The following is a 13656-nucleotide window of genomic DNA, read 5'->3' as shown; positions in this document are numbered from 1 at the left end:
CTGGGTGCGATCCTTATCTCCACATAAAAATAAATAAATAAAATAAAGGCATGCTGTCCATCTACAACTACCAAAAAATTAAAACAAAAACTTGGCAAGGTCAATTAATTTCTTTGTGTCCACTGTCTAGTTCTGGGTCTACAGCATTACAATGACACAAAAAATTAGGAATAATGTTAAAAACAATAAAATTAAGGGAGTAATTCAACAAAAATGAAAAGCCCATGATTCTTTATTTAAGCTGAAGAGAAAAATAGACAAAAAAGTAAGAGAGGCTACTTTTCTTGGTAAAAATCTTTCATGATACTATTTTAGATGATAAAATGAGTATAAATTTATTTAGATAATCTTTAGTTCTAAAAGCAATTATTATTAGAAATACTATAACTTTGAATATATCAATTCTTTCTTTATATTAGTCCTACTCAAATATTTGAATGATAATCCTGATATCAAATAAAAAAAAGAAACAAGATTATTACTAACAATAAAGTTGTCAAGATCTACCCAATTTAGAACTAATTAACAACATAAATCTGATATACATGAAATAAAAGATCTATTTTAAGATAATCCATAACAGGAAAATTTACACACACATATATATGTATATCTACATATATATGTATTTATGATGTCTTTAAATCTATAAATGGATTAAAATATAGAAATAATCTACCATTCTTAGAATACATGGAAAGATTAGCTATTTCCCAAATTTAACTAGCAATCATATATTTGAAAGGCCTAATGCCTTTAAGGACCCTCTAAAGTGAAACCTGAGTCACTTACTTCATTTTGGCAGGTTTTAATTTAAATTAATGAAAAATATTTGTTAATTTGGGAGAAGGTATAAAGTTCTGAATAAGTTTTCCAATACACTAGAAATTTGACTCCAAAGAATCTCATGTCTGCTATGAACAACAGGCAGGTTTCTGCCACACTGCTGGTGTACCCAGGAGAGGGCTATTGTAGCCATGCTCACAGCAGCTGGGGAAAATAATGGTCTGCTTTGATAGATTTTTGGGGCAGAGTCTTATTGTGTCCAGTATGCAGGGAAAGAAGGTAGACAAGAATTCAAAGGCATAACCTGAACTCTTTACTGGAGGCCTAATAGAATTTTTCCAAATGAGGTCGTTCTCAGCCTGGCAGAGGAAATAGGATACCGGAGGGCAGGACAGGCTGTAGAAAAGAGGAGCTGCTAAAACGAAACCCTTTCACAAGGGTGCCCTAGATCCTATGAGGTGAGGAGACCCAAGTCTAATTTGCAATCTGATGTTCTCATTGACTTTGGGTAAGTTGCCCACTCTTCAGCTCCAGCTTCTTTTATTTAGAACATGGTTCAACAAACCATAGAATGTAAGCCATTATTTTATCCAGCCGACTTGCCAAAGCACCCTCTGGAGCTGCCTTTGCATGATATGATGATAACAGATACAAGTTCTGGTAATGGACTCGTATGGCCTGCAAATTCAAAACCTGGGTCTTTAAAGAGTAAGTGTGTGGGCCACGGGTACAGTAAGAAACAAACCTTGACACACTTTTCCAAATTGCATATTCTACAATATTACAATGATTTTATTGGTGCTAACCTATTAGTTTTAAGTGCAATTTATTACTTCATTTAATTACAGTTCCTGTTCTGAGACCCTTGCATATCTAAGGATCAGCAACACACACCAGTCACAATGTGCAGCCTAAAATATGTCCTTAAATTACAGGAGTTCATAGCATTATCTTCACCTTTAGAATGTATTCCTGGTCACAATTAGGCCACAGATAATTCTGTAAGTCCCTACATTTGTACCTTTTACTCAAAGTACCCCAACTAGGAATGACTCACCCCAAACAATATCCATTTATCAAGTGAGAAAGCAAAAAGGGCAGGATCAATTAAAGACCAAAGTGTTTTTCTACTGCTGAGGATGGCCAGAAGAACTGAAAAGACACCTCCCCTCAAGAATCTGTCCAAGGATATGCAGAGCAGCACTATGTGTAAGAAGCTGAGAAGTGGAAGTACCCTGAGAGTCCATTAACTGATGAAGAAAAATCAAGCAAAATGCAGCATACTCACACAGTGGAACAATATCTGGCCATCAGAACAAAACAAAAATCACAAAGCACTGATGAATACTGCAATGTGGATGGACTTTGAAAACATCAGGCCACGTGAAAAAAGCCAGTGGCACATTGTGTGATTCCATTCATGTGAAAGGTCCAAAAGAGGCCACTCCTTACCTATGGAAAATAGTTCAGTGGCTGCCAAGAGCTGGCAAGAGTAGGAAATGGGGAGTAATTGTAAATGGGTTGGGGTTACTTTCTGTGCTGATGAAAATGTTCTAAAATTGAAGTGATGTCACAACTCTGTAAATATACTTAAAACTTCTCCAGTGTACACTTTAAATGGATGAATTGTGGATTATATGAATAACATCCTAAAAAAGCAGTTATCAAAAAAAAAATATATATATATATATAAAAGATAAAGATCTTTCTTTGCATTGTAGACTGGACTTTAGGACTCTGCCAATGTGAATGCCAGGTCTTTTCCTTTAAGGCCTTAAACTTCTTGAGGTTTAATAAATTCAAGTAGTCAGACAAAGATTTAGGGAGAAGTCAGTGTGATGAATGGCAAAAGGGAGGTGTAAGTAACGTATGCAAAAGAGGAAGGAGCACCCGGTTCTTCTTAGACCCTCAGGAGGAAAAAGGATGCGGAAGGATCCTTTTCCATCCTTGTCCCTAGGGATGAGTCTCCAGAAGACCAGACAGAGAAAGACCGGGATGAGGAGCCTGTGTAGTTGGCCACATCAAGGCCTCCTGTATATGATTCCCTACGAGCAAAGATGTATTTTTCTTCCAGCTCTAGAACAAATTTGAAAATAGATCTCCTTTATACTCGCATAGCATTTTATAAGCAGTTATTTGTCATACAACCCTCTACCCTTAGGAACTTGATCTGTCCCTGTGAACAATCTCCAATTACCCACAAGCCTGTGACCTGAAAAAATGCTGGGCACAGCATTTTATCAATTCATGTAAGATACAAACATTTCCTTTTTATTTATTTTTTGATACTGAGGATTAAACCCAGGGGTGCTTTACCATATCCCTAGCCCTTTTATTTTTATTTTTTTTAATTTTGAGACAGGGTCTTGCTAAGTTGCTTAAGGCCTTGCCAAGTTGCTGAGACTAGTCTTTAACTTGTGATCCTCCTGCCACAGTCTCCTGAGTCACCAGGATTACATATATGTCACCACTCTCAGCACAAATATTTTCTTGATCCAATAGTCAAATCATTCTGAGAATTAAAACACTAATCTTTGGATCGAAGAATTTGAGCATGAATAATTGAATTAATAGAATCTATCAGTACCTCACAGAAAGTACTAGATTAAAGGAAGATTACAAATTCAACAGGTAATTTAAGACCAGAATTGTTAGCAAGCCATCAAGTTTGAATACTGATCTTCCTGATGCTTCTGCTACCAGCAAGGTCACCGTGTCCAACCATACCTGGATAAACCTCCTTCTAAAGGGACCCAGGCCTGGAGCTCGCGGGTCACCCAAAGCTGCATACATCTTCTCATACAGTTTTTCAATTTTTTTTTTATTTACAGGGCTCTTTTCTAGTTCATCTTTTATTTCAGCAACCCAGTCCTGGGGAAAAAGAGAGAGAAAAGAGAGAAAAGATTTATGAATCAAGCTAGACTGCAAGTAAGTTTTACCCTAGTTCTTTTTTTTTTGTGCCAAAAGCTGTTGTATTACCTTAAAGAGCAGATCGGGATTAGAGAGCTGGTCGAGGGCATTAATAAAGTCTTGAATCACTCCACCTTGATCCAACATATTTTTGATTCTATGAAAACAAAGATACAAAATTTAGGTAACTGAACATCTTCCAATGATCAGGGCCTGTTTTATCTATTTATAAAAATATACATATATATGTTTGCATATATTTATATATGCACTTAAAATATATATTTATAATATGTACAATTTATGTTATACAATCATTTATAACTATTTAATGTACCACATATGTACAAATAAAAACCAACAGTCAAATAAAAACCAACAAATAAAAAACAGTCTAGGGAAAGGAAGAATTTCAGAATTCCATCAAATATTAGATGAAGTATAAAGTGTCTATCAAGAGGTGAGGTTCTTAAATTAAAAAGCAAACTTTCTTGCAATGGGTGTGAACATTTTGATGTATGAATTTTTAATATATATATATTTTTTTAATTATAGATGAACATAATACCTTTATTTTGTTCATTTAGGTTTTTTTTTTTTGTGTGTGTGTGTGTGTGGTGCTGGGCATCAAACTCAGTGCCTCACGAATGCTAGGCAAGCGCTCAACCACTGAGCCAACCACTGAGCTATATCCCTAGCCCTTTCTATTATTATTTTGAGACAGAGTCTTACTAAATTTTGTTTTGAAGCTGGCCTTAAACTTTTATCTTCCTGCCTTAGCCTTCTGAGTCAGTGGAATTACAGGCACTTGCCACCATCGCCTGGCTCTTATCTTCAATCCCTTCATGGTAGACCTCAGAGATGGTGTGGTTGGCAGGCAATATGTGCACAAATCATGGCAGATGCTGGGTCTTGCTGTGTCTCACTCCTATTCTTTCCCAAATCAACACCCAAAATAATGAGGCAAATCAGCTCCTGACAAAAAAATAGCTCGACAGAGAATGCATCTAGAATGCCATGCACCTAGGAAGTATTTTTGTGAAAGTCACACCATTTATGTCAATGGTCTTTACTTATAAATGGATTGAAGAAGTGAAAGGATGATCCTTTAGGTTGTCTACTGAGACTGAATTAGAAGAGGGGCTGTCTTGTATATTTTCAATTAAAGGATAATTTCAAGAATTAATTGCAAAAGCATCTCATCTAGTCTGTCTCAACCAACAGATTATTAGCTATGAGCACAAGAGTGGTATGCTTCATGAACAGCACCTAAAATGAAATTTGTTTAAAAACATATAGAAATTCTATAACAAGTATGATATCTAGAAAAGATATATTCAACAAATGTGTAAGGTTTTCTATGCTTTGAGGACAGCCTGAAGTCATCTAAAGACAAACCTAAGTTTCCATGTGTTTGCTTTTACCACACATTTTTTTGTACCCTGCAGTATTTGATTAACCCTGTAACATCACCTTGCCACAAACTGTTTATTCTTATGACCAGCAGATGTATCTTTAAAGGAATAGCTTTCGCTACTGATTATAAATGGATAAACGATTGCCTGTGGGTAGCTACTGGCAATCTCTTCCACAGTGTGCTGAACTGCGACAGCTTCCTCTTTGTCCAATAATGCCACCATGTGGCTGATCCAGCCAATGAATTGCCAGCAAGGAATGGAAGAAATCTAAAACACAGAGAGCTATAAGTTAATAAACAAAACATTTAACATCGCCTTACCATAATGGTAACCTATGTCCAATAAAAAAATAATACATATATAATGTCTCCTATCCTTTGGCCCTCTCTGAGATGACCACTGGATTCTTATAGATATTCCTGGGCATGTGCAGGCAACTTCTTTGCTTCCAAGAATGGAATCATACTAGATAGTTCACTGCTGTGTTTTCTTAGATTTACGTCATTCCTTCTACGAGCTGTATAGTATTTTATTTATCTACTGCTCAGTAATAAATATTTAGGGCATTTTCCAATTTTTTGATATTACAATTTATACAATAAAGGAGATATCTGTATACATATCTATTTATATTTGTGTTACATATCTATACAAGTACAGAAGTAAAATCACAGGGCGAACATTAACAACTATAATACATATTGCTAGAAAATACAAAAGGATATTTCTAATTTTTATTTCGAAACATATTAGACTGGTTTCCAAAAATTTTACGAGTATTGGACACAATGAACTTTTTAAAAACACTGTCAGTCTGAAAAGTGAACAATATCTAACTTAAATGTTCATGGCTCGGGCTGGGATTGTGGCTCAGTAGCAGAGTCTTGCCACCTGTGGGGTACAGGGTTCGATCCTCAGCACCACATATAAATAAATAAACAAAATAAAGATATTGTGTCCATGTATAACTAAGAAAAATTTTTAAAAAATGTTCATGGCTCATTATCAGTAAAGCCAAACACTCCATGTTTACCTACCTTACATAGTTAATCATGCATGCATTTCCTTTGAATATAGTGGCCTATTGTGGTCACTGATTTCAAAGATTAGAGACGTCAGCACCTCTCATGTGTTGCAGATATTTTTCTTGTACCATTTTTTTAACCCTGTACATGGCATTCAACATTTTTTGTTTTGTTTTGTTTTGTTTTTGTGTGTGTATGTATGTATGTAAGCACCAAAAGATTTTCCTTTGTGGCTTCTGGCTTTTATCTCTTTATACCTATATCATTTTTAAAAAAAAAAGTGTTCATGTTTTCCTTGAATTCTTTTAAAGTATTATTTTTAAGGTAAAATCTAATGTACTTAGAATACTGGAGGAACTTGAAGAAGCTTCATAGCTGTGTGGGCAAACTGAAGACACTGCAGTATGTGTGAAGATACCAGGAGTCAGTCCACATACCTCAGAGAGGTTTGGCTCCCTCACAAATGTCTACCAGGTGTCATAGTAACACTGACTGATATGCAATTTATTCCCTCACAAATTCAAAATTGTTTTTATTATATGTAAAAAAATATTATTTTTGCAGAAAACTATCACGAGCCATCCATGGGTTGCACATGGGTCACCGCACATCAAAGCCTAGTGGATAGAAATATCTGGTATCTGGGAATAACCAGTGGACACTTTCTCTAGTCAATTGCTCAGAGACATCGTGAATTTCCATCCATCTCTGCCATGGCCCACACAGCACCTGAAATGAGTGTGACCTGCCAAGATGCCAATTAACCTGCTGACTATAAGACATCAAGAAGCAAGACTCCACCCTTGAAACCTTGGATTCCTTCACTCATGCCTGAAGGCCTTGGGCCCTGCTGGACAGTGTGCTGCCAGTAGGCACTGCACGTAATGGGAAGTGGGATGCACTTAAGTAAACCAACAGAGCCATCTTTCCTTTGTCTAGTTCCAGTTCTCAGGTGAACTAGATCTATCAGGGGCTCTGCTTTTTGTAAATACATTTCTGACTATTTGTGTTTTGTTCCTCACTAATTATTTGAGACTTGAAGAAGACCTCCCCAATGAGACACTGGCTGTCGGCCCCTTTAGAAAACCAAAATTATAATGAAATTATTTAACTATTTGCTTACTTATCCTTAAGAAAAACACATATATGCTGTGTTTCTGGATTTAATTTAATCTCCTACTTAAGACCTATTGGAAAAGCCTACTGTTCAGTAGCCACAGTAAGTAGAGAGAGGAGTTAGAGCCTTGACAGACAAATTGGGCCCAACAGCTCAGAGATCAACACTGAATTTTTTAAAAATATTTATTTTTTAGTTTTAGGTGGATACAATGTCTTTATTTTATTTTTATGTGGTGCTGAGGATCAAATCTAGTGCCTCACATGTGCTAAGTGAGCGCTCTACCACTTGAGCCACAACCCCAGACCCCCAACACTGGATTCTTTCGTTTTTGTGGTGCTGGCGATGAAATCCAAAGCAGTGTGCATGCAGGCGAGTACCACCAAGCTACATCCCCAATTCCAGAGGTCAGTACTACTTAAAAACTCCCTATGCAAAGAGTACCAGATCAACCTTTCTGAATTTACATTTTCAAAATAAAGCTTGGCTCTAACATTTTCTAGTTATACATCTGTACAAATCTTCAGGAGCCTCTCAAATAGCCTACACTTTTGCAGATTGATCCTACCCTGCACACAGAGAGTGCCCACAGAGTAGGAGCACAGCCAGCAGGTACAACCCCAGGTAAACCAAGGGCCAAGCAGCTTGCTCCCCTTCACACACTCTGCTCTATACCCACATATAAACCTCTCACTCATGCCTGAAGGCCTTGGGCCCTGATGGAAATTGTGCTGCCAGTAGGCACTACACGTAATAGGAAGTGGGATGCACAATTAAACGAAGTTGTTCTCCCTGGGCTAAAGATAACTGAGCATGCCGGGCATGGTGGCACATGCCTGTAATCTCAGTGACTCAAGAGGCTAAGATAAGGCAGGAGAATTCCAAGTTTGAGACCAGGCTCAGCAACTTAGAGAGACCCTGTCTCAAAATAAAAAATAAAAAAACTGGGGGGATGTAGCTTAGTGGTAAAGCATCCCTGGATTTAATCCCCAGTAACAAAACCAAAAACAAATAAAAAAATAAAAAATAAAAACTGAGCATATAGCACCAACAGATGTTACAGGCTGTAGCTTCATCTGTGTGGGTAGCAGAATTTTACATAAGGTCCCTGTCTCTGCCCCAGACACACTCCAGAATTTCTTTGGGTCCTTGTTCATATATAATGTTCTTATGAATACTCACATAGGAAAATAGGTTAATGTGAATACTTTTTTGCATCATTTCAAATTAACTATGTTCTTAGAATGCAGCAGAATTCAATGCTGGTTGGGAGAAACTATAATACACACTTTGCATACACTATGTATTTGGATATAAATAAAACTCTTTCAGTTCTATACAGCTCCCCTCCATTTACTAGAACAAAGATACTAACCTCTTTTGTCATTAGGCTCAAGGTCTCCTCTGGATACTGTTCTATAATCTGAAGCAATCTAGGAAACTTCAGCCTTGCTTCAGTGGAATTTAATTTTAAGGCTTTCAACATTTTCTCCACCACAATTGCTGGATACTCCTGCAGTTCTACAGAATCAATAACTATCAAGGACAACAAAGAGGAAAACAATGGTCAATATATCACTTATACAAAAACTGCAAATGTAACAAATCATTACCTTTTATCTTTTTGTCTTTTATTTTTTAGTATGTCATTCTTTTCTGAACAACCATCTTATTTATTTATTTTTTTCTTTTTCCTATGGTGCTGGGAATTGACTCCATGCATGCTAGGCAACTGCTCTACACTGAGCTGTATCTCTGCCTAGAAAAACCACTTTAGATGAACAAACAGTTGACATATTTGTGAGTCTGTTTCTGGCAGGAGAATTCTTCCATTAGTGTACCCATTTTGCATGAAGAATTGTTTCCATCTTGAGCTGAGTATATAAGGGGTAGTTGCTGGATACTGAATTTATTCCAAGAGCAATAGGCAGGCCATGTGGGATAATACAAACTGCAAGCAAAATAGGAAAAGTATAAATAGCAAATGGGGAAATATGGAAGGCAGCTTGGCTCCATTTAAATGCTTTAAGAAGATATCAGATGCCAGGTTGTGGAGGCACATGCCTGGAATTCCAGTAACTTGGGAGGTGAAGACAGGAGGATCACAATTCAAGGCCAGCCTCTGTAAGTTAGTGAGGTCCTCAACTTGGTGAAATTCTGTTTCAAAATAAAAAATAAAAAGGGCTGGGGATGTAGATCAGTGGTAAAGTTCAATTCCTAGTGCTAAAAAAAAAAAAAAAAAAAAAGAAGGCAGCGGCATCAGACACTTCTGAAAATATCTGTCTTTTGGAAGCAAATAAATGGGAAACCAAAAGTTATCTACAAAATTCTTAAGACTGGGCTGGGGCTGGGGCTCAGTGGCAGAGCGCTTGCCTAGCATGTGTGAGGCACTGGGTTCAATCCTTGGCACACACAAAAACAAATAAAATAAAGGCATGTTGTCCATCTACATCTACAAAAAGAAAAATTTTAAAAAGACGATGACTTTACGCTGGCACACTAACTTGTTTTCTTTTTTTGTGGTTCACCTGATGCATTCTCTTCTGCCTTGTGAAGTTGTTGGTCACAGAAATTCACCAGCGTCATGTAAGAATCAATCACCCCGGCTGCAGGCCCCTGGCCCCAGGAGAATGACTGGGTCTCCTCAGCTGTCCTTACGGCCTTGGAGAGGTGAAGGAATGCTCTCTGGTACAGACCCATGACCACCTGAAATTCAGAGGATGCCTAACTGAATGAATAGCTCCAAAATAACAGTGAAAATCTGGGAGCAATGGCATAGACCTGTAGTCCTAGGTCTTGGCATGCTGGTCGAAAGAGGATCCTTGAGACGGGGAGTTTGAACCCAGTCTACTCAACATAGTGAGACGCCCGCTCCCCCCGCCACAACCCTTGTCTCAAAATAAATGAATAACAGTGAAAGCTATGTTCACCAGAAAAAGGGTGGTTCTGCCATAGTGATGAGAAAGTATGTAATCCCAATAAAATCCTGAGCATATAACGACAACCAGAAAAAAAAAAAAGAACATGCCAAGTGGGGGCCAAACAGTTTATGAGCCACACAGAGCTGAATCAGGTCAAACTCACTGTGCAGCTCTGTCAGGAATTTATGAAACATATGGAAACTGCGCATTGTGCTCAATGTCCTGCAAAGATACTTGTAACATCTAAAGGCTACTTGAATGAAGTGAGGTAGAACACAGTGGGACAAGAAGGTGGCTGGTAACTGAAAAAAGCTAAGCAGAGCAGGCACTGAATTTAAAAAAGTGGAAAAGCCTGTTTTGTCCTACAAGCTGGTGGAAACATTTGAATGGTGGCTGGTAGTAAAATTTAATTAACAAAATACACGAAAGAACTGTCCACATCAATCCAATAAAAATTTCTCATTATTAATCCTAAAAAATTAGAATCATTCAAATAAACAAGAAACACATGGAGTACATCAATGTTCCACATAAGAAACTTGGCTGTGTGTAACTGTCAAACATATTTCAAAAACACAAAGCGATACCCTCATCGTTACTCTTCTGGAGCCGAAGGCTGCACATGAAAGGATCTGCAACACACAAACAAGAAACATCCTCCCTTCCCGTTTTCATTACCCTCTCTACATTCTCTGCACTGGATCCAGAAAGCTCCAAGATCCGCTTTGCTTTGCTCTCCCCGATGTCAGCAAGGCAGGCTGGCTCACTGCTGAGAGCGTTAGCCATGATTCTGCAGGTTGTTCCCAAGAGAATGTTCTGATCACAGGAAGCCAGACTATTTCTGCTTAAGTAGCTTGATGTGCTGTTCTCGTCTGTTGGATTTTTTTTTAAAAAAGTTATTTTTTTTCTGAAGTAAATGAATACCGTAAATTAAAAAGAAGAAATTCACAGTGTATAAAAGTTGTTTTCTATTAAGAAATTAATTAAAATAAATCTTGGAAATACAAGAAATAATAGTGAAATAATAGCTTCAAATAGTGGTTGAAGAATTTCTTAAACTTGCTTATTAATGGAAAATGTTCTTTGTTATAAGTAACTGTACTGATGCCCAGAGAGGCTTAGGCAATTAAAACTAGGAATTAACCTTTTATTCAAGCATCACCATTTGCATCTTGTTAAAGTGCCTAAAACATTTTCTGTCCTAGAATCAACTGGAGAGAATAATCCTCTTGGTACTTTTACTGAGGCTGCTGCTCTGGCACAATTTTTTAGGTACTCTGTCTTGCAGCAGAGTTAAATGGTCTTGCTACCCTACACCCTTGGGCTTGCTGCAGGGAAGAAGTATCAGACCCAAACTATACTGAGAGAGTTTTACTCCTCTCAGGCTTAAAAGTTACATTATTGTGAAAAGAGAAACTTAAGAAGAAAAAATGCTTTTCATGTTTAATTTTCTACATCTCATGTGTAAACTTTTAAGTTGTCAAAATAATTAAACTACTAGATAGACACATACACACACAAATTTGTGTGTGTGTGTGTGTGAGAGAGATATACTGATACCAGGAATTGAACTCAAGGATGCTTAACCACTGAGCGTCATCTCCAGTCTTTTTAATATTTTATCTAAAGACAGATTCTCATTCAGTTGCTTAGGGCCTTGCTAAGTTGCTACGGTTTGCTTTGAACTCGAGAGCCTCCTGCCTCAGCCTCCTGAGGTGCTGGGATTACAGGTGTGCACCACCATACCCTTCTAGACTTATAATTTGATCAAGTGTTAGAGAAAAACTTAAAAATAAAAATAAAATTTGCACTTTTATATATATATAAAGAAATAAAAGCTCCAAATGTCATACTGGAAAACATTAGCATACAAAGCTCCCTAGCTCCAAATCTTTTGGTCAGTTCCCAAGGAAGTGACATAATTCTATTTGGCACCCTTTCTGCCTCTACTGAAGTTACTAAAAATATTTAGATGAAGCAGCACATAGAATAGCTTTTGTTTGAAAACACACAAGATAAAATATAAAATAGCATTAAAAAATTACATGGACAAAAGCCAACTAATTACCCAAGAGAGAGACAGTTTTCAACACGGTGAGTATCTGCTCAGGAGGGGTCTGGGTGTGGCTCCGGCAGTGGCTCAGCCGGCAGTAGCTGTGCACCCACTTCACCTGCCAGTTATCTCTAGTTTTTGACTCTTTATGCAGCTCCTTCAGTAGTTTCATGGCAAGTGAGAAATTGTTCTATATTAATAGAAGAAAAAGAAAGAAAGTGGTGTGATGACATACAGGTGGGCAGTTCCAAAAGAAGTTTCTACTTGGCCTATTGTTTTTTTTACATGATACAAGCCACTTGGGAGCAGTTATCCATTTCCTTAGTTTTTTTTTTTTTTTTTTAAATCACTGGATATAACGCACATTTTTTAAAAATAATGCACTTTTTTTGTGGGGAGAATACCAGGGATTGAACTCAGGGGCACTCAACAACTGAGCCACATCCCCAGCCCTATTTTGTATTTTATTTAGACACAGGATTTCAGTGAGTTGCTTAGCACCTTGCTTTTTCTGAGGCTGTTTTTTTTTTTTTAATTTAATTGATTTTTTTTAAATACATGACAGCAGAATGCATACAATTCTTATTATACATATAGAGCACAATTTTTCATAACTTTGAATATAAAGTATGTCCATGCCAATTCATGTCTTTATACATGTACTTTTTTTTTGCATTACTATTCTTATTACACATATATACCATATTTTTTCATGTCTGTTTGTATATAAAGTATGTTGACACCCAATTCGTGTCTTCATACATGTACTTTGGACTGAGGCTGGTTTTGAACTTGCAATTCTCCTGTATCAGCCTCCAGAGCCACTGGGATTATAGGTACGTGCCATCATGCACAGCCTTAATGATGCACATTTAAAGATGACATTTCAGTAATGTTTTTACTGTGTTTACAAAATTAGGTAATGTTTTCACCACCATCTAATTCCAAAAAATCTTCATCAGCCTAAAGAAAAATTGCCAATGGTCCTCCCATTCTCCCTAGCCACTGGCAACCACTAATCCCCTTTCTCACTAATATGGATTGCTTATTATGGATATTTCATAACAAAAGGTATCAGAAAGTGTGGTGATTTTGTGTCTGACTTCTTTCACTTAGCATAACATTTTCCAGGTTCATCCATGTTGTAGCATCTGTCAGTTCTTCATTCTTCTTTATGGATGAATAATGTTCTACTGCATGGACACATATTTTATTCATCCATTCATCTGCTAATGAACATTTGTGTTGTGTCAACCTTTCCAGCTAATTTTAATAATGCCACCATGAACAACTGTGTACAACTTACTGCATGGGCCTGTACTTTCATTTCTTTTGTATATTTGCTTAGGAGTGGAACTGTTAGGTCGTATGGTATTCTATGAAATTGCCAGACTATTTTCCACAGCAGATACAGCATTTTATATTC

General features: G+C 37.2%; 1 protein-coding gene across 1 annotated transcript in view; it reads right to left on the bottom strand.

Moving 5' to 3' along the window:
* Prkdc (protein kinase, DNA-activated, catalytic subunit) overlaps positions 1-13656 on the bottom strand; it is a 169529-nt gene that overhangs the window by 16364 nt on the left and 139509 nt on the right. Inside the window, exons 70-76 of the mRNA XM_077800450.1 lie at positions 12246-12420; positions 10856-11049; positions 9785-9962; positions 8632-8792; positions 5170-5381; positions 3766-3853; positions 3514-3657 (exon numbers count right to left, since the gene is read on the bottom strand). Coding sequence (XP_077656576.1) covers positions 3514-3657; positions 3766-3853; positions 5170-5381; positions 8632-8792; positions 9785-9962; positions 10856-11049; positions 12246-12420 — 1152 coding nt within the window. The remainder of the gene's footprint in view (positions 1-3513; positions 3658-3765; positions 3854-5169; positions 5382-8631; positions 8793-9784; positions 9963-10855; positions 11050-12245; positions 12421-13656) is intronic.

This window comes from Urocitellus parryii, chromosome 7 (assembly GCF_045843805.1).
Source record: "Urocitellus parryii isolate mUroPar1 chromosome 7, mUroPar1.hap1, whole genome shotgun sequence".
Classification (NCBI taxonomy): Eukaryota; Metazoa; Chordata; class Mammalia; order Rodentia; family Sciuridae; genus Urocitellus; species Urocitellus parryii.
Note: the sequence above shows the minus strand (reverse complement) of the source record. Positions and strands in the feature narration are given on the sequence as shown.